Source organism: Sceloporus undulatus, chromosome 5, assembly GCF_019175285.1.
Source record: "Sceloporus undulatus isolate JIND9_A2432 ecotype Alabama chromosome 5, SceUnd_v1.1, whole genome shotgun sequence".
NCBI classification, from domain to species: domain Eukaryota; kingdom Metazoa; phylum Chordata; class Lepidosauria; order Squamata; family Phrynosomatidae; genus Sceloporus; species Sceloporus undulatus.
Genome location: NC_056526.1, coordinates 117,890,296 through 117,914,407, shown reverse-complemented (window position 1 = coordinate 117,914,407; position 24,112 = coordinate 117,890,296). Strand labels below are relative to the sequence as shown.

Below are 24,112 nucleotides of genomic sequence, written 5' to 3'. Positions count from 1 at the left end.
CCACACAAGCATGCCAGTAGAATAATGAAGATAATGATGCACAGCTTCCAGAAAGATCAATCTTGAAATTTGGCAGGTCATTTAAAAAAAAAAAAAACAACTGGAAGGACTTGTGAACTGCCTTACAATGATGTCATGAGCATTACACTAGTGCAAGTGTCCTACGGGCTATGCTTGGAAGACCAGAAATCTTGAGCATTAAAGCAATAATTTCTATACAAAGTGATTTTTTTGAGAAATTACCATATGGCTGATGAAAACTGCATAATCTGAAAGGGTAAACTTCACCATTTCAAAAACAAGAAGGGTTTACATTACTTTCTGATAACAAGAATGACTGGGTGACAAGTCACAATTTAATCTCCACCCCATAAGGTTCCAGGGAAGGCACAGGTGCTAGTCTGCAGGAAAAGTGTCTGCAATTTCTATGTCCCAGTAATGGGTCTGGATGCTATTTTTTGCCACTTGGTATGGAGTAACTTTGCTTAACCTGTGTAGATGGATGCTACATATACTGCACTATCAACCCAGCACACTATTCAAATCTAGGATTTACTAAGAATATGATTCCCTAATACCTATAGTATCTAAACTCCAGTGTGCAGAATGTTCAGTGTGCAGTTAGAGCCCTTTCACACTATGATTTCATTTTAACTGCCATAGCAGTATCGTATGAGATACTAGAGCTCTCTAGCTGAGCATTCGCAGTACCCTTCTCTAAACTACAAATCCCAGGATTCAATAGATGTTGTCATGGCAGTTAAAAGTGCGATCATAGCATTATGATTGTACCCTGGGAAATGGCCCTAGGCTTTTTTCTGAAAGAATTATTATACACCTGAAAAACTTGGGATTTTCCAGATCACTGATATTACTACCTTATGTCTGCATAGTGTCACATAAAGATTCACACTCACCTATGAAATTCAGAAATAAAATTATACAATCAAAGCAAATAAATAAATAAATAAATAAATAAACCAACCCAAATTATTGAGGTGTAGCATTAAATAAATGACATAGTAATTTTCTTTTAAAGGTGCTATATCTTATTCAGTTACTATGTAAACATATCATACATTTATCTTCCAGACTTATAATGGCAATTTTACCAAGCAATCCTAAACTACATTCAGACTTTTCAGAGCTAAACACAGGCCCTTTCATGCATTGCCTAAACTTTCCACATTGGAAAGTATTGCAGAAGGGGTACAAAAGAGCAGGGCTTGTTCAGATCTTTAAGGATGCATAAACTATAAAATTTGACTTCAGGATTTCCCGCTGCAGTTCAGGCACAAAAAGAAAGACCTGGAGGTCTTAATGCAAATGCCAAATGTCCAAAGCTGCTTGAAATAAATCTTTTAAAAATGTTTGCATTGGCTTCACTGAAGGTTAAGCAAGAGGTGAAGGGGAAGTAAGAGGAAAGGCTCCAAGCTGCATTGGGAGGAAATGAAAAATGTGGTTAGACCACCACTATTCATGACTGTGGACAAAGAATTATAAGGAAGCAGGAAGAGAAGGAAGACAGGGAAGAGCTTTGCCTTAAGCAGCAAAATAGACTTGGAATTTCTCTTTGGCTTATTAATATCAAAGCAGGCTGGCTATTTAAAAGTGTTCTTTATTCACCGAAAGCAGTAGAGTAATAGTTAAAGAGCCTTTCATGAACAATCCTTCAACATTTATGTCAGGTGAACATGAAAGAAAACTGTAACTGTATTCAGAGACAAGTGAAATAGTTAAATACAGGAAACACAAGGTGTGGAGAATAAACAAACTGAACAAACAAAAATCACTGCTGTGTGACAGCTCCAGACAGAACTTGGAAAAGTGACTTTGGGACTATAAGTCTCAGAATCCCCTAGCCACTGGCTTGGAGATTCTAGGCGTTGTCATCCAGAGCCAAAGGTTTGTCTAGTCTTTTGTTGGGGACAAAAGGAGGGCTCAAAGCCAGAGCTAACATTGACTTTGATTATGTGTGATAACCTCTCACGCAAAAAACGTGAATTCATATGTTTGCATCAGGGATCACTCTGCACTGACTTTCCAATTTCCCCCATGTGATAACGTCCTGATTGAGTCTCCCAGTCAGGCATGCAGTCTTTTTTTCTTTCTACCTTTCCTAGCATTGTTGTCTTTTCTAATGAGTTGTGCCTTCTCATGATGTGGCCAAAGTAAGACAGCCTCAATTTGATTATCTTGGTTGCCAGAGAAATTTCAAACTTGATCTGTTCAAGGGCCCATTTGTTTGTCTTTTTGTCTTTCCACAGTAACCTCAGCACTCTTCTCTAGCACCACATCCCAAATGTGATTTTCCTCTTATCTGCTTTCTTCACTGTCCACCTCTCACATCTTGTACATGATGATGGGAACAATGCCTTGAACAATTGTAACTTTAGTGCTCAGTTGTAGAGTCTTACTCTTTAGAATCTTTTCTAGTTCCTTCATAGCTGTCCTTCCCATTCTTAGTCTTCTTTTGATTTCTTTTGAAATTGAAATTCAGGCTCCATTCTTACTAATGTTTGATCCAAGATATAGGAAATCTTTATTTCCTCATTGTCTAGATTGAATTTATTTGGATCCTCCACAGCCATTATTTTTGTTTTATTTATTCTGCAGTTAAGTCAGTAGTTAAGCGTGCCCTTGCACTTTCTTTTTTGATCTTCCTTTGTAATTATTCCAAGTATGTGATATTTTTACTAGCTGTATGGTGTCATCCACATATCTTAGACTTGGGACAGATGGGCCCTTTATAGTATGGCGGTGGCGCAACTAGGGTTAGCATGGACTGGCGGCGCTACAATGGCGGTGCCCCATGTATACAAGCGCTGCCATCGCACCGCACCAGTTATGTCACAAGTACGCCACTGGAGCATTCGCAACATAACAATGGTGGCATAAAAAGAACCTGATTTTCTCAGGTTCTTTTTCCTCTGGAGGGAAGCCGCGTGGTTTGGCGGCTGTGGCTTCCCTCCAGAGGAAATTAGGCTGCCAGCACGCCACCCTTTTCGGGCAGTCTGTACATTGTTCATGTTCTTTCTCCTATCTTCACTCCACCTTCTAAATCTAAACCTGCTCTTCATATGATCTTTTCTGTGTACAGGTGGAATAAATAGAGTGATAGAATGCAGCCTTGCCCAACTCCTTGGTCAATTGGGAGCCATTCTGTTTCTCCATATTCTGTTCTAACAGTTATCTCTTGTATTAAGTAGAGAATTCCCACCAGGACTGTCAGATATAGTGGCATTCCCATGTCTTTAAAAGCCATCCATAGTTTTTTGTGGTCTATGCAGACAAATGCTTTGCTGAAGTCTATAAAGCACATGCTGTTTTTTCTCCCCTGGAATTCCTTGGTGCACTCCATTAGCCATTGTATGTTTTCAAGGGGGTCTCTAGTGCCTCTTCCTTTTCTGAACCACATTTGCATCTCTGGGACTTCTTTCTCCATGTATAATTGGAGTCTATGTTACAGAATTTTGCAAATGCTATTTATCAATAAAACCTATGGGATGTCATTGGCAATGAATCTCTCCCAATTGAACTTAATTTTGGAAGAAGGCCACAGAGAGACCTAGCAGCTACCCAAAAATTGCCACTTGGGAAATTTCTTGCTCTGTGGAGTAGGTTTTGGGAGCCAGGGCTTGCCCCACACCCATTTAAACTGAATTCTGCTCTTTCATTAGCCAAAGTGTTGGATGTAGCCACAAAGAACTACATCCACAACAATATCTTATTTTTCCTAAGGATTTTATATGCCCTGGAGAGATTAGGAGGTCTTAGACATATGTGCTTCCTTATGGTAGGGAGAGGCGAATGACTAAACCTGGGATTTTAGCTGTAATTGCAATGCATGTTTCCCTGTTCCCTGTTCCTGGGAGCAAAAACCGTTTTCTTCCAAAGAAATGGCATATGTTCATATTTCCAGTGGCAATGACTGGTTATTTCTGAACCCCTATACAAGGCATGGTGATATTTAAATTCTACTTGTTTGGAGCTTGGTCATTCTCTGTCAAATTCTCCAAGACATACTCCCCTGTCTGGAATTAGGTTTACCAAGATAAACATAGATGCTTGATCCACTTAAAGCAATATGGCTATATTCAGAATGCAGGCTGGAAAGCCTGCTTGGATTGTGTGTGTGTGTGTGCATGCACCTTCATGTTGCCTGTCACCTTATGGCAACGTCATGAATTTCACAGGGTTTCTTTGGCAAGAACTACTCTGAGGTGGTTTTGCCAGTTCCTCCTTGTGAAATATAGCCTACAGTACCTGGTATTCATTGGCAGTCCCACATCCAAGTATAACCAGGGCTGACCCTGCTTAGCTCCCAAGATCAGAGAGTATCTATTTCCTTTAGAGTATATAAGTTATATGGTCTCAAATAAATGTTCTAAACTGTATATACTGAATTAGACTGTAATGACTTTTATTTTGTGCAATCTACTCTTTCATTCCAGATTTTTTTTTTGAAAACCTAATTACAACTAGTCAGAAGGCAGCATATCATTACACCCCTACGCAGGCCATGATAAGCCACAGACCTTTTCTGTAACTATTCTTTTGAAGGCATGAGATGAACAGAATGGAAAAGGAAATGCTATGGTTTATTCAGAAGGGGGTTTGGACTATCACTCCCCAAACCCCCTAGCCAGCATGACAGGCTGGGAAACACATGAAGCAATCTTATACTGAGTCATTTTGATCCATCTAGCTCAGTGTTGTAAATTCTAACATCAGGGCCTCTCTAAGATTTCAGGCAGGATTCTTTCCTAGCCCTGTCTGAAGATCCCCAGTATTCCCTGATAATGTACAGTTCAGGTATTAAACAGAACTGGCTCAGCTTAGTTTCCAAAATCAGATGAGATCCAGAGCACTGAAGAGATTATGCTGGAAAATTATGGGACATGAAATCCCATAGAGTCACTTTTTCAAGCTCTGGTTTCTGGCTGCTAGATATAAGGGCCCATTTTCTTTTAGCATTGCCAATGAAATCCCGTTGGAATGCACACATGTGCAAGCCTATTTGGGACATCACGATCTGCACCACCAACTAGCCCCAAGGCACAAGAAGCTGATCCGACCCTGTCTTGGGAAGAGTTCTAGTTGGGATATGTCTAGCCAGGTACCACAAATGAGGGTTTGTTGGGCTAGTAAGCATTTCTGTACATTAATCACTTTTGTGGATTTTTCTGCAGGTTGGTCAAGCAGTTAGTGTAAATGTGTAGTTGGAAATAAATGTTTGAAGCTATATGAAAAGAAGGTTTGGAAATGTCTGTCAAAAAGAATTTTCAGAGACCAGGAAACAAAGTATACGATGGTGGCTTCTTCCAGATTGGTCTGAAGAACTGCAAGTTCTTAAAATATAGCTTCTCAAGGTTTGCTGTTTTTTTGTCTTCTCTGCATCTACTAATTCCATTCTTTTTAGGGGCTAGTTGTAGCAATTTCTTAGATTTCCACCAGAGCTCTTCCAAAGTTTTTATTTTTAACTGGGGCAGTCCTATGGTTTGAAAGGCAATTTCTTTTCCTCCCTGAATTTTTTTTAAGTCTTAGTGCTATGGTGTAACAGAGTCATATCACTGATGCACAACATCACTATAACATTTTAAAAAAACTTAAAAAGGACAAGAAAAGAAAGATACAATTTTTCTTCTGATATCTCTCAGTGTTAAAACGAAACCCACTTGAGGGTGCAAATAAAATGATGCAGCTGGAAGCAGGAACTGCCAAAAATTAGTCCAGAGTAAGAGAAACATAATTTGAATCATGTGAATATTCTTTAAAATCCCATAGAGGTACAGCACAATTACTTCAACCTCGCAACCTTTGTCCCATCCGAAAGAACGGGTATGTGAATATAATTTGCAGAGTTTTGGAAAGTTGCTTTTTTGACTACAACTCCTCAAATCCTGCTGGCTGGGCATTCTGGAAATTGTCCAAAACAGAAACATTTCTGAATTCTCATGATTTGCATACATCTCAAGCAGCACTAAGACACACCTTTGTATCTCCCTTGTGTGTGCGCACATAGTATCACATTCCATGACCCTTCAAAGCCTATACACCATGGAAGAAAATTCTCAGAACCTGAAATTTGACAACACAGAGCATAAGAAGCATCATGGACTATAATAAAGCTTTATCAGGAACGAGAGGCTTTATCTGAACTAAAGATGAGCGAGGGAAAGTCAGTGGAACAGCACATTATAGCAACTGCAAAAATTTCCTGAGTACTGTATTTTCTAGCATTGCTCTCCTAGTCACCATATTCAGAACCTCACTTATCTTCATGAAATAGGTTCCCATATTCCCCATGTTTCTTCATCTTAGAAACATTTGTTACTGTTCTGTGTACAGTAACCTTTGGCCCTCTGGGTATCTTGGACTTACTCCCAGAAACCCCAGTCTATACAGGGAATATGGGAATTTTAGTCTAAAGGCGCTCAGTGGAGAGCAGCAGTGAGGTCTGCAAGGATTATCACTCAAAGAGAGAGAAGAAATTACTACACTCGATTAGGATTTGGGATTTCCCAGAACCCTTGGACTGTTAATTTTACTTTGTTATTTTACTATTGTTATCACCTACTTTTTAAGTCAGTGAATGTAGCAGTATGTTTGCATTAGTTGAATTCTGAACTGTACAAATGCATCACTGATAGATAACATTAGAGGACCGGTTGTGGTACACCTGATCAGGTAGACCGAGCCTCTCAGAAATACAAGCTTTATTCCTCTGTGCTTTCTTAAAGAACAAACCTTGTGTCCATTATTTCTGTGTTTCCCCTCTTCTCACATAATGGCTTTAAGGAAGGAGGTGGTGATCTTATAAACTCAGCTGGTAGTCTGTTCTTAAGCTCTTCTGACCAAACAATAACAACAAAATATCCAGGGAACATTCACAAAAGAAAATAAAAAGATAGAAAGGGAATAAGAAATATATCAAAATCCATATTAGGACAGCTCAGGATATAGCAGAATTAAAGCAGTTTGACAGTACTTTAACTGTCATACCTCTGGCCTACAGAATCTTGGGATTCATAGGCGGTTTCTAGACCGCCCAAAAGTATGTGCTCGGCACATAATAGGGTTAGAAAGGGGCGTCCTTTCCGGACGCCCCCAACCCTAGTACGTGCCAAGCGCGTACAAAATGGCGGCACCCATTCTACATGGGCGCCACCATTTTGACGTAGCGGATGCTTAGCGTCCACACGTCTTGGCGCCAATATGACGCCGCAAGTGCGCCACTGGCGCTTTGCGGCGTCATAATGGTGCCGCAAAAAGAAGCCGTGTGGTGCGGCTCCTCCGTGCAGCAAATGAGGGCACTGGCAGACCGCCCTTTGGGCGGTCTGGAAAGTGCCATAGTTTGGTAAGACACCACACCTCTTTGACAGACCAGGCAGAATATCTAATCAAACTACAAATCCCAGTATTCCACAGGATAAGTCATGGCAGTTAAAGTACTGTAAAACTGCCTTAATTTTGCACTGTGGCTACACCCTCAGAGTTCAGGAAAATGTGTAAGTTACTGAGATCACCAGATTTAAACAAAAATTAAGAAAAATGTTACAAAGGGGTGTTACAAAGTTACTAGGGAGTGAGAATATATTAAATACAGTGGTCCCTTCCCTTATACGGGAGATCTGTTCCGGACCCTCCTGTGTAAGGAAAATTCTGCATATGCTCAAGCCCCATTAAAGACAATGGGGCTCATGTCTGCAGCGGCGTGTGTGCTATTACTCTTTCTGGCACAGGCACACTGTATATTATTATTTATTTATTTTTTATACTTTTATTTTCATTTTCAAACAGACACAAAAACATTCATACAACATTATACACATTATACATTGAAGCGTATAACCTTATATACAAACAACATATTTCACATTGACAAAACAAATAGTTCCTTGACATGACTAAAATAACATTTAACATAAATGCCTATTAAAAGTGGTACCATCGGGTTACGAAATTAATTCGTTCCGCGGCTAATTGTCGTAACCCCCGAAAACCTCGGACCCTGATTGGCCATAGGCTCTAATGGAAAAAAGAGCTCTCTGCTAGCACTCCGTGGGGAAAATAGCGCCGAGGTTTTTTCGTAAAAACCAAAAAACCTTCGGAAGCGAAACAAAATAAATCCCTAGGATTGTTTTCTTATCCCGAAAAATTCCCGGACTGGGTAATTCGTAGCACCGGGGGTACCACTGTACTCTCAGTTACTTCATCTTCCAATATTAAATTCCTATGTTATGTCTTATTTCCATTTTTCCTTTAAGACATTGATCTCCAAACAAAAAGGATGTATGAGACTTCACAAGGGGTAATTCTAAGAAGAGTGTACCTTTACGTTTTCTCGTCTCTTTTTGGGGCGTCTCACTATAGTTTAGTTATAATTTTATTTAAATAGACTGTAGCTATGCAAACTCTTTATCTTATACAATATGTAAATTCTAAATGACTTTCCATATGTTCCCCCCCCCCCGGTATAGACAGATTGCTCCTTTGTATTTACAATAAAGCTTCTAGTTTTAACAAAGTATATTTGTTTCCATAATTCATATGTTAATAAAAGCAGTAAAAAGAAAGAGAGGGGGGAAAATCCCTTCTATTACACTAATTAACATCCAAGGAAGAATATATTCTGCTCCCAGAGCAACTTAGATATGGAAACGCTTATCTAGTCCCATCTCCCAGTGGTGCATGATTTTTAATCAGACTAGCAAAATATTTTGCCATCTTCTCTTAATATACAGTGGTACCTCGGGATACGAAATACCCAGGTTACGAAATTTTCGGGATACGAAAAAATCCCATAGGGAATTATTGTTCCGGGTTACGAATGTTTTTTCGGGTTACGAAAAAACTTTTGGTGCTTTTTTCGGCTTTTTCGCACGGAATCGCGGCTTTTCCCCATTAGCGCCTATGGCAATTCGGCTTACGAAGGCTTTTCGGGTTACGAAAGCGGCCGCGGAACGAATTACTTTCGTAACCCGAGGCACCACTGTAATCCTTAAATGGTAACCATTGTTCTATTACTTGTTTTTCATTTTTCCCTTTGGTCCAAGAGGTCATTCTATCCAACTCCGCCATTTCGAAAGTTTTCATTAACCATTTCTCTATTGAAGGGGCGGAGTTCTGTTTCCAGAAGCTAGCAAAGACAATTCTTGCACATGTGAATAGGTAGAATAATAATCTTCGATATCTCACAGGTGCAGTGTCTTCAAACATCCCTAATAAGCACACTTCCGGGGAGAAAGGAATTGAAATTTTTAACTCTTTCGCAATTATTTCATATACACATATCCAGTATTTTTTTTGCAATCTCACAGGTCCACCACATGTGGTAGTAAGTTCCTGTGGTTTTTTGACATTTCCAACATATAGGACTAACTTTCTTATAGATCAGAGAAATTTTATGAGGGGAAAGATTGGTTCCCCTTATTCTTTCAACCACGGAGTCAGCTTCTTTCTCAAGTCAAGACCGGAAGAAGAGAATATCAAGTAAAAATTAAAGTACATGGGAACCACACTTACTTTTGACAACGTGCTAGAAGTTGCTAGATTAGGACTCTAAATTCATTTTCTAGTCCCAACCCAGTGTGGCTCACTAATCAAGTTACTATAGCAAGCCAACCACTTATGGTACTAGCAACTGGAATTAAATTGAAATTTCCACTGAGTCTTGACATCTGTCCCAATTCTGGTCCAGCTTGAGCTGCACTGCAATGTAACTGTGATGGGAGAGAAAGATATGTTCAGTCTCGTCTAATTAGTACGTTAGTTCTAACCCCACACGCATGTTAGTAGAATAATGAAGATAATGTGCACAGCTTCCAGAAAGATCAATCTTGAATTTTGGCAGGTCATTTAAAAAAAAAACAACTGGAAGGACTTGTGAACTGCCTTACAATGATGTCATGAGCATTACACTAGTGCAAGTGTCCTACGGGCTATGCTTGGGAAGACCAGAAATCTTGAGCATTAAGCAATAATTTCTATACAAAGTGATTTTTTTGAGAAATTACCATATGGCTGATTGAAAACTGCATAATTGACAAGGGTAACAACTTCACCATTTCAAAAACAAGAAGGGTTTACATTACCTTTCTGATACAAGAAATGACTGGGTGACAATCACCAATTTAATCTCCACCCCATAAGTTTCCAGGGAGGCAACAGTTGCTAGTCGCAGAAAAGTGTCTGCAATTTCTATGTCCCAGTATGGTGCTGATGCTATTTTTTGCCACTTGGTATGGAGTAACTTTGCTTAACCTGTGTAGATGGTGCTACATATACTGCACTATCAACCCAGACACACTATCCAAATCTAGGATTTACTAAGAATATGATTCCCTAATACCATAGTATTACAACGCCAGTGTGAGAATGTTCAGTGTGCAGTTAGAGCCTTTCACACTATGATTTCATTTTAACTGCCATCAGCAATATCGTAGAGATACTAGAGCTCTCTAGCTGAGCATTCGCAGTAGTACCCTTCTCTAACTACAAATCCCGGATCAATAGATGTTGTCATGGCAGTTAAAAGTGCGATCATAGCATTATGATTGTTCCCTGGGAAATGGCCCAAGGCTTTTTTCTGAAAGAATTATTATACACCTGAAAAAACTTGGGATTTTTCCAGATCACTGATCTATACTACCTTATGTTGTGCCATAGTGTCACTAAAGATTCACACTCACCTATGAAATTCAGAAAATAAATTATACAATCAAAGCAAATAAATAAATAAATAAATAAACAACCCAAATTATTGAGTGTAGCATTAAATAAATGACATAGTAATTTCTTTTAAAGGTGCTATAGCTTATTCAGTTATATGGTAAACATATCATACATTTATCTTCCAGACTTATAATGGCAATTTTACCAAGCAATCCTAAACTACATTCAGACTTTTCGAGCTAAACACAGGCCCTTTCATGCATTGCCTAAACTTTCTCACATTGGAAAGTATTGCAGAAAGGGGTACAAAGAAGCAGGGCTTGTTCAATCTTTAAGGATGCTAAATATAAAATTTGACTTCAGGATTTCCCGCTGCAGTTCAGGCACAAAAAAGAAAGACCTGGAGGTCTTAATGCAAATGCCAAATGTCCAAAGTGCTTGAAATAAATCTTTTAAAATGTTTGCATTGGCTTCACTGAAGGTTAAGCAAGAGGTGAAGGGGACGTAAGAGGAAAGGCTTCACAGCTGCATTGGAGGAAATGAAAAATGTGGTTAGACAACCACTCTAGTTCATGACTGTGACAAAGTGATTATAAAGGAAGCAGGAGAGAAGGAAGACAGGGAAGAAGCTTTGCCTTAAGCAGCAAAATAGACTTGGAATTCTCTTTGGCTTATTAATATCAAAGCAGGCTGGCTATTTAAAAGTGTTCTTTATTCACCGAAAGCAGTAGAGTAATAGTTAAGAGCCTTTCATGAACAATTCCTTCAACATTTATGTCAGGTGGACCATGAAAGAAAACTGTAACTGGTATTCAGAGACAAGTGAAATGTTTTGTTAATACAGGAACACCAAGGTGTGGAGAATAAACAAAAAAACTGAACAAAACAAAAATCACTGCTGTGTGACAGCTTCCAGACAGAACTTGGAAAAGTGAACTTGGGACTCATAAGTCTCCAGAATCCCCTAGCCACTGGCTTGGAGAATCTAGGCGTTGTCATCCGAGACCAAAGGTTTGTCTAGTCTTTTGTTGGGGAACAAAAGGAGGGCTCAAAGCCAGGGCTAAACATTGACTTTGATTATGTGTGATAACCTCTCACGCAAAAAAACGTGGAATTCATATGTTATGCATCAGGGATCACTCTGCACTGACCTTCCAATTTCCCCATGTGATAAACGTCCTGATTGAGTCTCTCCAGTCTGGCATGCAGATCTTTTTTTCTTTCTACCTTTCCTAGCATTGTTGTCTTTTCTAATGAGTTTATGCCTTCTCATGATGTGTCCAAAGTACAACAGCCTCAATTTGATTATCTGGTTGCCAGGGAAATTTCAAACTTGGATCTGTTCAGAGGCCCATTTGTTTGTCTTTTTGTCTTTTCCACAGTAACCTCAGCCACTCTTCTCTAGCACCCACATCCCAAATGTGATTTTGCTCTATATCTTGCTTTTCTTCACTGTCCACCTCTCACATCTTGTACATGAATGATGGGAACATGCCGCCTTGAACAATTGTATACTTTAGTGCTCAGTTGTAGAGTCTTACTCTTGAAATCTTTTCTAGTTCCTTCATAGCTGTCCTTCCCATTCTTAGTCTTCTTTTGATTTCTTTTGAAATTGAAATTCAGGCTCCATTCTTACTCAATGTTTTGATCAAGATATAGGAAATCTTTATTTTCCTCATTGTCTAGATTGAATTTATTTGGATCCTCCACAGCCATTATTTTTGTTTTATTTATTCAGCAAGTTAAGTCAGTAGTTAAGCGTTGCCCTTGCACTTTCTTTTTTTGCATCTTCCTGTTGTAATTTCCAAGTATGTGATATTTTTACTAGCTGTATGTGTTCATCCCATATCTTAGACTTGGGACAGATGGGTCCTTTATAGTATGGCGGTGGCGCAACTAGGGTTAGCATGGACCTGGCGGCGCTACAATGGCGGTGCACCCATGTATACAAGCGCTGCCATCGCACCGCACCAGTTATGTCACAATACGCCACTGGAGCATTCGCAACATAACAATGTGGCATAAAAATAACCCGATTTTTCTCAGGTATTTTTTCCTCTGGAGGGAAAAGCCGGTGTTGGTTTGGTGGCTGTGGCTTCCCTCTGGAGGAAATTAGGCTGCCCAGCAACGCACACACTTTTCGGGCAGTCTGTACATTGTTCATGTTTCTTTCTCCTATCTTCACTCCACCTTCTAAATCTAAAACCTGCTCTTCATATGATCTTTTCTGTGTACAGGTGGAATAAATAGAGTGATAGAATGCAGCCTTGCCCAACTCCTTGGTCAATTGGGAGCCCATTCGGGTTCTTCTCCATATTCTGTTCTAACAGTTATCTCTTGGTATTAAGTAGAGAATTCCCACCAGGACTGTCAGATATAGTGGCATTCCCATGTCTTTAAAAGCCATCCATAGTTTTTTGTGGTCTATGCAGAACCAAATGCTTTGCTGAGTCTTATAAAGCACCATGCTGTTTTTTTCTCCCCTGGAATTCCTTGGTGCACTCCCATTAGCCATTGATGTTTTCAAGGGGGTCTCTAGTGCCTCTTCCTTTTCTGAACCACATTTGCACTCTCTGGACTTCTTTCTCCATGTATAATTGGAGTCTATGTTACAGAATTTTGCAAATGTGCTATTTATCAATAAAGACTATGGGATGTCATTGGCAATGGAATCTCTCCCAATTAAACTGTAATTTTGGAAGAAGGCCACAGAGAGACCTAGCAGCTGACCCAAAAATTGCCACTTGGAAATTTCTTGCTCTGTGGAGTAGGTTTTGGAGCCAGGGCTTGCCCCACACCCATTTAAAAACTGAATTCTGCTCTTTCATTAGCCAAAGTGTTGGATGTAGCCACAAAGAACTACATCCACAACAATATCTGTATTTTCCTAAGGATTTTATATGCCCCGGAGAAGAGATTAGGAGGTCTTAGACATATGTGCTTCCTTATGGTAGGGAGAGGCGAATGACTAAACCTGGGATTTTAGCTGTAATTGCAATGCATGTTTCCCTGTTCCCTGTTCCTGGGAGCAAAAACCGTTTTCCTTCCACAAGAAAATGGCATATGTTCATATTTCCAGTGGCAATGAACTGGTTAGTTCTGAACCCCTCTACAAGGCATGGTGATATTTAAATTCTACTTGTTGTGAGCTTTGGTCATTCTCTGTCAAATTTCTCGCAAGACATGACTCCCCTGTCTGGAATTAGGTGTTACCAAGATAAACATAGATGCTTGATCCACTTAAAGCAATATGGCTATATTCAGAATGCAGGCTGGAGGAAGCCTGCTTGGATTGTGTGTGTGTGTGTGCATGCACCTTCATGTTGCTCTGTCACCTTATGGGCAACGTCATGAATTTCACAGGGTTTTCTTTGGCAAGAACTACTCTGAGGTGTGTTTGCCAGTTTCCTCCTTTGAAATATAGCTACATGTACCTGGTATTATTGGCAGTCCCACCATCCAAGTGATAACCAGGGCTGACCCTGCTTAGCTCCCAAGATCAGAGAGTATCTATTTCCTGCTAGAGTATATAAGTTATTAGGTCTCCAATAAATGTTCTAAACTATATATACCGAATTAGACTGTAAGGACTTTTATTTTGTGCAATCTACTCTTTCATTCCAGATTTTTTTTTTGAAAAACCTAATTACAACTAGTCAGAAGGCAGCTCATACATTACACCCCTACGCAGGCCATGATAAGCCACAGACTCTTTTCTGTAACTATGTCTTTTGAAGGCATGAGATGAACAGAATGGAAAAGGAAATGCTATGGTTTATTCAGAAGGGGGTTTGGACTATCACTCCCCAAACCCCTAGCCAGCATGACAGGCTGGGAACACACATGAAGCAATCTTATACTGAGTCATTTTGATCCATCTAGCTCTCAGTGTTGTAATTCTAACATCAGGGCCTCTCTAAAGATTTCAGCAGTCTTCTTTCCTAGCCCTGTCTGAAGACTCCCAGTATTCCCTGATATATGTACAGTTCCAGGTAATTAAACAGAACTGGCTCAGCTTAGTTTCCAAAATCAGATGAGATCCAGAGCACTGAAGAGATTATGCTGGAAAATTATGGGACATGAAATCCCATAGAGTCACTTTTTCAAGCTCTGGTTTCTGCTGCTAGATATAAGGGCCCATTTCTTTTTTAGCAGTGCCAATGAATCCCGTTGGAATGCACACATGTGCAAGCCTATTTGGGACATCACGATCTGCACCACTAACTAGCCCCAAGGCACAAGAAGCTGATCCGACCCTGTCTTGGGAAGAGTTCTAGTTGGGATATGTCTAGCCAGGTACCACAAATGGGGGTTTGTTGGGCTAGTAAGCATTTCTGTACATTAATCACTTTTGTGGATTTTTCTGCAGGTTGTCAAGAGTTAGTGTAAATGTGTAGTTGGAAATAAATGTTTGAAGCATATGAAAAAAGGTTTGGAAATGTCTGTCAAAAAGGAATTTTCCAGAGACCAGGAAACAAAGTATACAATGGTGGCTTCTTCCAATTGGTCTGAAGAACTGCAAGTTCTTAAAATATAGCTTCTCAGGTTTGCTGTTTTTTTGTCTTCTAGTCATCTACTAATTCCATTCTTAAGGGGCTAGTTGTTAGCATTTCTTAGATCTCCACCAGAGCTCTTCCAAAGTTTTATTTTTAACTGGGGCAGTCCTATGGTTTGAAAGGCAATTTCTTTTCCTCCCTGAATTTTTTTAAGTCTAGTGCTATGGTGTAACAGAGTCATATCACTGATGCACAACATCACTATAACATTTTAAAAAACTAAAAAGGACAAGAAAAGAAAGATACAATTTTTCTTCTTCGATATCTCTCAGTGTTAAAACGAAACCCACTTGAGGGTGCAATAAATGATGCAGCTGGAAGCAGGAACTGGCCAAAAATTAGTCCAGAGTAAGAGAAACATAATTTGAATCATGTGAATATTCTTTAAAATCCCATAGAGGTACAGCACAATTACTTCAACCTCGCAACCTTTGTCCCATCCGAAAGAAACGGGTATGTGAATATAATTTGCAGAGTTTTTGGAAGTTTTTGTTTTTTTTTTGACTACAACTCCTCAAATCCTGCTGGCTGGGCATTCTGGAAATTGTCCAAACAGAAACATTTCTGAATTCTCATGATTGCATACATCTCAAGCAGCACTAAGACACACCTTTGTATCTCCTTGTGTGTGCGCACATAGTATCACTTCCATGACCCTTCAAAGCCATACAACCATGGAAGAAAATTCTCAGAACCTGAAATTTGACAACACAGAGCATAAGAAGCATCATGGACATATAATAAAGCTTTATCAGGAACGAGAGGCTTATCTGAACTAAAGATGAGCGAGGGAAAGTCAGTGGAACAGCACATTATAGCAACTGCAAAAATTTCCTGAGTATTTTCTAGCATTGGCTCTCCTAGTCACCAATATTCAGAACCTCACTTATCTTCATGAAATAGGTTCCCATATTCCCCATGTTTCTTCATCTTAGAAACAGTTGTTACGTTCTGTGTACAGTAACCTTTGGCCCTCTGGGTGTCTTGGACTTACTCCAGAAACCCCAGTCTATACAGGGAATATGGGAATTTTAGTCTAAAGGTGCTCAGTGGAGAGCAGCAGTGAGGTCTGCAAGGATTATCACTCAAAGAGAGAGAAGAATTACTACACTCGATTAGGATTTGGGATTTCCCAGAACCCTTGGACTGTTAATTTTTACTTTGTTATTTTACTATGTTTATCACCTACTTTTTAAGTCAGTGAATGTAGCAGTATGTTTGCATTAGTTGAATTCTGAACTGTACAAATGCATCACTGATAGATAACATAGAGGACCGGTTGTGGTACACCTGATCAGAGTAGACCGAGCCTCTCAGAAATACAAGCTTTATTCCTCTGTGCTTTCTTAAAGAACAAACGTGGCTTTGGTGCGACTTCTGGACTCTTAGGACGCATGCATAATTGAAACACCATACCTCCACTGTGACTCGAAGCAGCTTTATTTTGGCTGTCTGTAACAGGCCATAGAGTCCATCTAGCTCAGTACTGAATCTAGTACTTTTTGAAGGCAAATGATGGTCACTACTGCTGAGCTTCAGTCCTTTCCCACAGTTCAGTTATCTGTAAAATCAATTGATTAGACTGCTGGATAAAAAACATCTCAATGTTATATTTTTCTTTTATAATAAACAGTTAAAGTGTTTAATTTTTGAAGTAGCATGTTTTCAAAGTGGAGTCATTTCCCCATGATGCCACAGTTCTTCTCTTTGGTCTAGCTCAGTGGAAAGAGCAGTACACAGGCCACATTTGACCTCAAAAGGATAGTCTTGAGACCTATCCCTAACTTGTATTCACATCACTTCATGTGGGCATTTTGAGAGGATCTGCAGAGGAAAAGAGAGGTCTTTGGCAGAGGTTTGGGTTATGGGGTGCTGGGGGGGTTGAGGTATTTTCAAATGTGCTCATATATCTGGAAGGTTTTGTCTGTGGTTAGGGGTAAAAATTGCCCACAAATTGTGCCAATTTTGCCATTTAAATAAAACTGGAGGATTGGAACAATTTGGGGTATTCTTGGGGGAGGCTTCAGGGGCCATAAAAGTGAAATTTAGCCACACGCAGCCCACAGACCACAATTTTCCTAACCCTGCTCTAGAGGATGTGGCCACCAGTTTTGCCAGATCCTTCCCCTGGGCTTCTTTAGCCCTAGGAAAGGGAGTTTATATAGCAAGGAAATAAACGGGAATTCAAAGTCTAGTGAAGTATGTGACAGGTTGCCAAGCTTTGGCTACCATCCCTGGTTTACAGCAAGATACCTTTCTAATGCTTTCCGAGCAAAGGAAGAGAGAAGACTTCATCCTTTACAAAGTGGTTGTAAAGATCACACTAGACTCTAACTTGGCTATTTGTTTTTGTTTGTTTCCATTCAAACTCTCTCAATGCTCATTTTAAAAGTCCAACTAAAGGATTGTTTTGATCACTTATTCAATATTGTTTTTAAAGAGACTGCTTCACATTAATACAGAGTTGCTGCTTTAAAAGTAACTGTTACCAACTGCAAACAGCTGTTTGAACATTTGTCAGTAGGCTCAGTCAGTTGCCTTGAAACAGACAGGAAAAGCTGACACAAAACAGTTTGGATAGACTCCCACAATACTAGACAAAATTCTGTTGCACTGACCAAATGGAACAAGTTTGCTTGTTTGGTATCAAACTTTATTCAGTATAGTTCACTTTGGTCCAGGTACCTGAAACAGATATAGAAAATGACTCTAAAACCATCCTGAAGCTGCTGCAGGCTTACTAGTATTAGATTCAGGACATAACACACCTGTGAAAGAGATCGGAATAGCTACTTCCCCAAACTTTGTAGTAAGCTTCATATATCTGAAGCTCCCAAGTCCAAACCAAGTAGTCTGTCTCATGTACTACACAGTGGACCACCACAATAGAGGAAATATGAAGCTGCCAACAAAAATTCTCCTCATGTAATGATCTTCCCCTTTATAATGTTATGATTTCATGACATCATGCACTTCCTAAATCCCACCAGAGACAGCCAGTAATCTGCATCTTGAACAGAGAAATTCACTATGTACCACTGTACAAGCAACTACACTAGGATGCAGAAGTTGTTGGAGTTTAATTCCCAGTATTAAAAGACTGAGGAAATTGAGGCAAAATTGCAGCATGGGAGAAAAGCAGGAAGAACTGGGGTAACTGTGATCTTTTCTACAGAAACACTAACACAAGGAAAACTAACTGCAACATAATGGGAACTGCATCTTTTCAATCTGGCGCAAAAGTACCGCTCCTGCTAAAAATTCTGTATGCAGAAGTAAATCCAACTTACTGTGCCAGAAGCCATGAAATCATTCCTTAAAAAATAAAAGAGATCCAAGCTGAAGCACAGCTGTGTTATCAATTGAAGCTAGTAATGCTGTGAAAGACAAAAGTGTTTTTAAAAAAACATCCAAAATGAACAGCCTGTCAAAATAGTTTTCACACTTGCAAATCTAGGCACACCTTAACTTAGCCAACATTGTATTAACAGTACTACTCGTACTATTTTCCCAGGTACCATTTTCAAGTACTTTAAAAGGACTTGTAAAATGTTACATATGTGCACTCTTCAATTTCAGAATCTTGGACAGTATTCTTGGACTACACTTCCTAACCAGCATGGCCATTGGTATCTTGGTATATGTGTATTACGTACTCATGTATTATATACCAGACTAGAATTCATAACACAATCATTTGTTGGCCTTTTCCTTAAAGTGTTAGAGATGCTAAACAGAAGCAAGCTGCAGGTGTATGAAACCAGAGTTCAACTAGTTTGAGAAACCTGAAACAAAACTTTTGCCTCAAAATGCCACATAATACTACCATATAATACTACCATATTCATCTGGTTGCAAAGCCCTATCTATATACCTCCCACACATAGACCAGCTGCAAACATGATATCACTTCTGCTCACTCAGCATGGTGCAAACAAAGCACTATCACCTCAGATCAGCAGGATGCAAAGAGATTCTTTTCTAATAACTAAACAGAAAGCAAATATATGGTGCAAACAAACACTGGCACAAAAGTGAAGCAACCCCAAAATTAAGCACATGCATCTGTTATTTTCAATATAATGTACATTATTTTGCAGTGAAGAGTTTCTCTTACTTTTAAAAACTCTGCTACTCCTTTAGCTGCTATAAGGGAAAATCCACTGTTCTTGCTGCTACATTTTTTCCAATCCCCCTTCTTTAAAACTTCCCTGCAGATTGCACTCATGCATACAGACATCAAATCACTTCCAGTTACCATTTCTGCCCAAAGAAATAGCATGGTTGGGATTCAAGTGGTGGAAGGTAAACCTATGCATTTGCACATGACTTCAGACAATTTGGCATGGTTTTCGGGGAGAATATCTGCCAAAAATCACACCAATTGTTTTAGACTGGTTGTTTCACAGGCTTTTGGGCTACTGGAAGGGGGATTTGGGGGTCATGAAACTGTAATTGGGGGCCTCACATTCCCCATTCAAAGAACCAATAAAGTGTTGGACAAAATTTTAATTGCATAAATGCACACATGGGTTGTTTTTTTCTCCAGCCATAAAAAAGGAGGGATAGAATGCTGGAAGCATGAGGATGAGAGGAAAAGTTAAGATTACTCAATACTAAAAGCAGTACTCAATTTAGTACAGTAATGATCCAAGATACTTGCCTGCCTTCACCAATGAGAATGATGACACCTACTCTGATTCAACTTGCAAAAGCTGCAGATTAATCTTTTCTTTAACTCTGAAAATAGAACAGCATCTTACACTTCACCTAAAGGGAACAGGCTAGCTGTGGTGAGATTGGGAAAAAGGCAAACCAAATTGCACATAGTTCTAGGGCAAGTACATTTCTTAGAATTTTGTTAGGTGGGTTTATGACTACACCTTACATTTGAAAGAAGAAAGTTGCTTTTATCTAAAACAAGTCTCATTGCAGCCTCCGACCTATTTCCTGGAATTCCATGGAAATGCTGTCACAGTAATATAACATTGTTTTAAGGGCCATTTAAGAAAGTGTGCCCAGGAGGCCTGTGGAAAGTTTTGCTGCAGATATAAGCAACAACATCACAGAGCACACTACAGGAGTGTAGCTACAATGGTGGGCAGAATAAGGACATTGTCCCTTAATAAAAGTTCTGCCCACCAACAAAATTCTCCTTAGTTTTTTGTGGGTTTTTCGGGCAACGTGGCCATGTGCTAGAACATGGCCACATAGCCCAAAAAACCCACAAAAAACTATGGATGACTGCCATGAAAGCCTTCGACTCCACAAAATTCTCCTTCATTCTCCAATTTCCAGGATTACAAAAAGTGAGACAATGAAAATTGTTCATATATAGAACTGTGGTATGTTGCCTGCCCCTTCTTTTTCAGTTACTGTTATGTTAGAAATTTAAGGGCGAAAGGAAAATTTCATTTAGGAGCAGATTTCTTATGGGGAAAGTAATGTCTTCATTTTGTCCCCTCCTCCATCGCTACACCCTTGCACCAGTTTTCTGACATGTCAATGAATGAGAGGCAGTCTTACCCAGAGTAGTCCCAGGGTTAGGAACATGCCACCTGCCCTAAAGAGTTCAGTTAGTAAAGCAACAAACATACTTTAATTCTTGTCAAAAATGTCTCCCAGATTTTTTACTTCATCCAACAGGACCTCAGTGAAAATCCTGAGAACTAAGAATACAATTTTTTTCTTTCTCCCCCACCCTCAAAACTGAATAATTTGAAATTATTTTTCTCCTCACATTGGGCAAAAGTACAAGATATTTATGTGAACTTTTCAGTGCTTTTTCACACTTGGTAACAAATTTGTTTGAGCAAAATCAAGTAAAGTTTTGGTATTGTACAGGAAACCATTTTTTTTCTGTGTTGGAAACAGCATTTTAGGTTAGGAGACACCATTCTGTGCAAAAGTATAGCATTGCATGCAAATTAATTTTTCACAAAACAAATCCTGAAATGTAAAAAAACCCAACACATCAGTTACTGACCAATTTCTCAGTGGCGTCTCTGGATGTGCTGAGACACCCTTTCCCGTTGTAGGTAAGTACAAGAATATGCAAATATTCTTGAAATTCCTATTGAAAATTAAACCAGTTCCTATTTGGATCCACCTCATGTATTTTTCTTAATTTGATGTGACAGTACAGAATTCAGGAAAGTGATTCCAGAGAGAATTGTGAAAACTAAAAGCAAAGTACCCTGGATAAATCTGGGGATACTACAGCTGATTCCTGCTAGCAAAAAGAGACGCCTACATATTAAATAATACTGGATAATATTTAAGAGTTTCCCTTGTGAACTATACAAAGGATATATTACATAAGGAATGGAAGAGTTCCCACCAGATGTTCATGCATATGTTGGGAATGCTTTGAGAACAGACCGTGAACATCCAATTTAAAAACATGTAAAACAACTTGATGATGAGCCTAAGTTGTTTGTTTTGGCTAATATAATTTAAGTTTGAGGTGCTCTACACAAGAGATTTTCTTTGGCTTGAGGTTAGTTGGCTTCTAGCGTAAGGTCTCTACAACAGTACAATAGCAGAAGGTCCTACCATAGTCTTTTCATCTAGATAGCTGGTGAAACATTTCTAGGGCTAGGTCAACAAACCAAACCCTTTTTAACAAATGGTATTGTGGATCCTCCATAAATTTTATTTCCAAAGCTACAGACAGTTCATTATGTTCACTTTACTTCTCAAAGTGAAACAAAAAGTAAGTCAGCATGTAACATTACTTACTCACACAGCAGAACACCATTTTCCAGCCCCAACCGAAAATCTTTATCACCAAAAGATCTTCCAGTTACTTGCTGTAAAAAAAAAAGGAGGAGAAATACCAAATTAGGGTGTGTTTTGTTTTGGCTTTTTTGTCTTGACCAAAAATGATTGCAATGACCAAGTTGGCTGAGGATAACGGAAAATACAGGGAAACACATCTGGAGACCTCCATGCTGTTGTATGGTAAGACAACTCAGTCCAACATCTGTGTCTGTTCTTGAATAAGAGCCTTGGCCTTTTACTACAGATCTATTTTCAGCTTCTGACTTAATAGCTAACATTAAAGGTTCTCTCCAGACCTATTTTATGAAAGAATACAGCTTAAGTAAGTCTAATTATTTATTGACATCAACTGGTAAAAGCCCAAGCTGTCACCACCAATGGACTGTCATCTGCAGAACTGTCTTTATGCCTTTTATTATGTAAAATCTCCATTATGTTGATGTTTCTTTATTTTATGCAACTAATGAATCAGGATCTTGCACTATGAGAACTTACTGTATGTCACAGGGGGCTGTTTGGCATTTAGGCTGCACAAGAAACTAAAAGAGGTTCCGTTTTGGAGTTTTTATGTTGATTCAATATACAAAGGGCTATCTATATCAAAATTATTTATATACTGTATATACTCATGTTTAAGTCTAGAAATTTAGGTAAAAAAATTGACCCAAAAAACCTGAGTCGACTTATCCATGGGTCAATGTAAGTACTGTATCTCAATTCTTATTTAAAAGGATTCATCCTCTGGTGAAAAGCAAGAGTATAATCTGTCCTGGAAGCACTGACCCCCTCTATTCTCTCATCTATCCAGCTTTAAAAGTAAGCACAAATAATTATGTCTGCTGGAATTTTGCAAGTTCTTTGACATTGTTTTCCTTTGCTTCATCCTTTAGATCCTTTGCTAAATGCCCCTAAGTTTTACCCTCAACTTATCCATGGGTCATAGCAAAATCCATAATTTTGGCCCCAAAACTTGCCCTCGACTTATACATGAGGTCGACTTATAGTTGAGCATATACGGTAATAACATAATACAAAGTGTTACTAACAAACACACACCAGGAAGGCCTATTTCTGAACAAATCTTGTTGTTGTTGTTGTTTTTAAAATGCACTTTTTTTTATTATTATTAAAGTGTAGGAGTGAGCCAGGTTGGAGAAGCAAATCCTCCCACAAGCAGATGGATCAAGATCCACCATTTTATACAAATATGACATCATAATTATCACTCTCTACGTGAATCCTATGATAGCAGGTAGAAGGATACCTTTTCAAAGCAAAGTTATTGCCACTTGAAAACCTCATCAAGCCCCTTTTATCTGTTGGATAAGAAATGTCTAGTGCAACAGCACCTCTCTGGAGCTGCATTATCTGTTGGTTAAGGGGCAGGACTACCACATTCACTTCCAACAAGGTTAAGTTCCTTAATTTAATGTTTAAATGCCCCACTATGCCCCAATAAATGCTTCACATCCCATCTTGCAACCCAATTAGAATGTGGCGTAAGTACTAGTGACTTAACTAGCTGTCATTCAACTTCTCTCTTCCAATGTCTACCACCACCACCCATTCCATCCTCATCTCCAACTTCAAATACTAGCACACAGCAAGTTACACTCTCTGCTCTAACACCAATGCACCTTATTCTACTCGCCAATATAGGCTGCTATTTTTGGGGTACAGAAATGGGGGTAGAGGCAGAGCTCGACATGATTCAATAATTTGCATCAATGAGGGGGGGAAAACAGGAGACTTCAACTTGACAATCCAGCAAGAAATGTCTTTCCTTAAAAAATGCACAGGATCTTTCCCTAAAAGCCAAAATGATTAAGCTTGGGCTATTGTACTTTGGATACATTAGATGAAATTACTCTAGGAAGGCAGTAGGAAAAGAGGAAGACTGCATTACAGGTGGATACACTCAATCAAGGTAATCACAACCCCCAGTTTGCAGGACCTGAGCAGGACTGTTGATGACAGGGTAACTTGGAGCTATCTGGACCCAGGCTTCTATAATAACTGTTTTCCCCTAGTGGTTAAGCCAAATAAAGCTCCAGAGATCTTGCTATATATTTAAGTTATTTTTTGCAAACTGTATA

General features: G+C 39.2%; 1 protein-coding gene across 5 annotated transcripts in view; it reads right to left on the bottom strand.

Annotated features, from left to right (window-relative positions):
- LIMCH1 (LIM and calponin homology domains 1) overlaps positions 1-24,112 on the bottom strand; it is a 258,524-nt gene that overhangs the window by 141,137 nt on the left and 93,275 nt on the right. For all 5 annotated transcript variants that reach the window (XM_042468174.1, XM_042468171.1, XM_042468172.1 and 2 more), the window contains exon 2: positions 21,975-22,045. In XM_042468174.1, the coding sequence (XP_042324108.1) occupies positions 21,975-22,045 (71 nt within the window). The remainder of the gene's footprint in view (positions 1-21,974; positions 22,046-24,112) is intronic.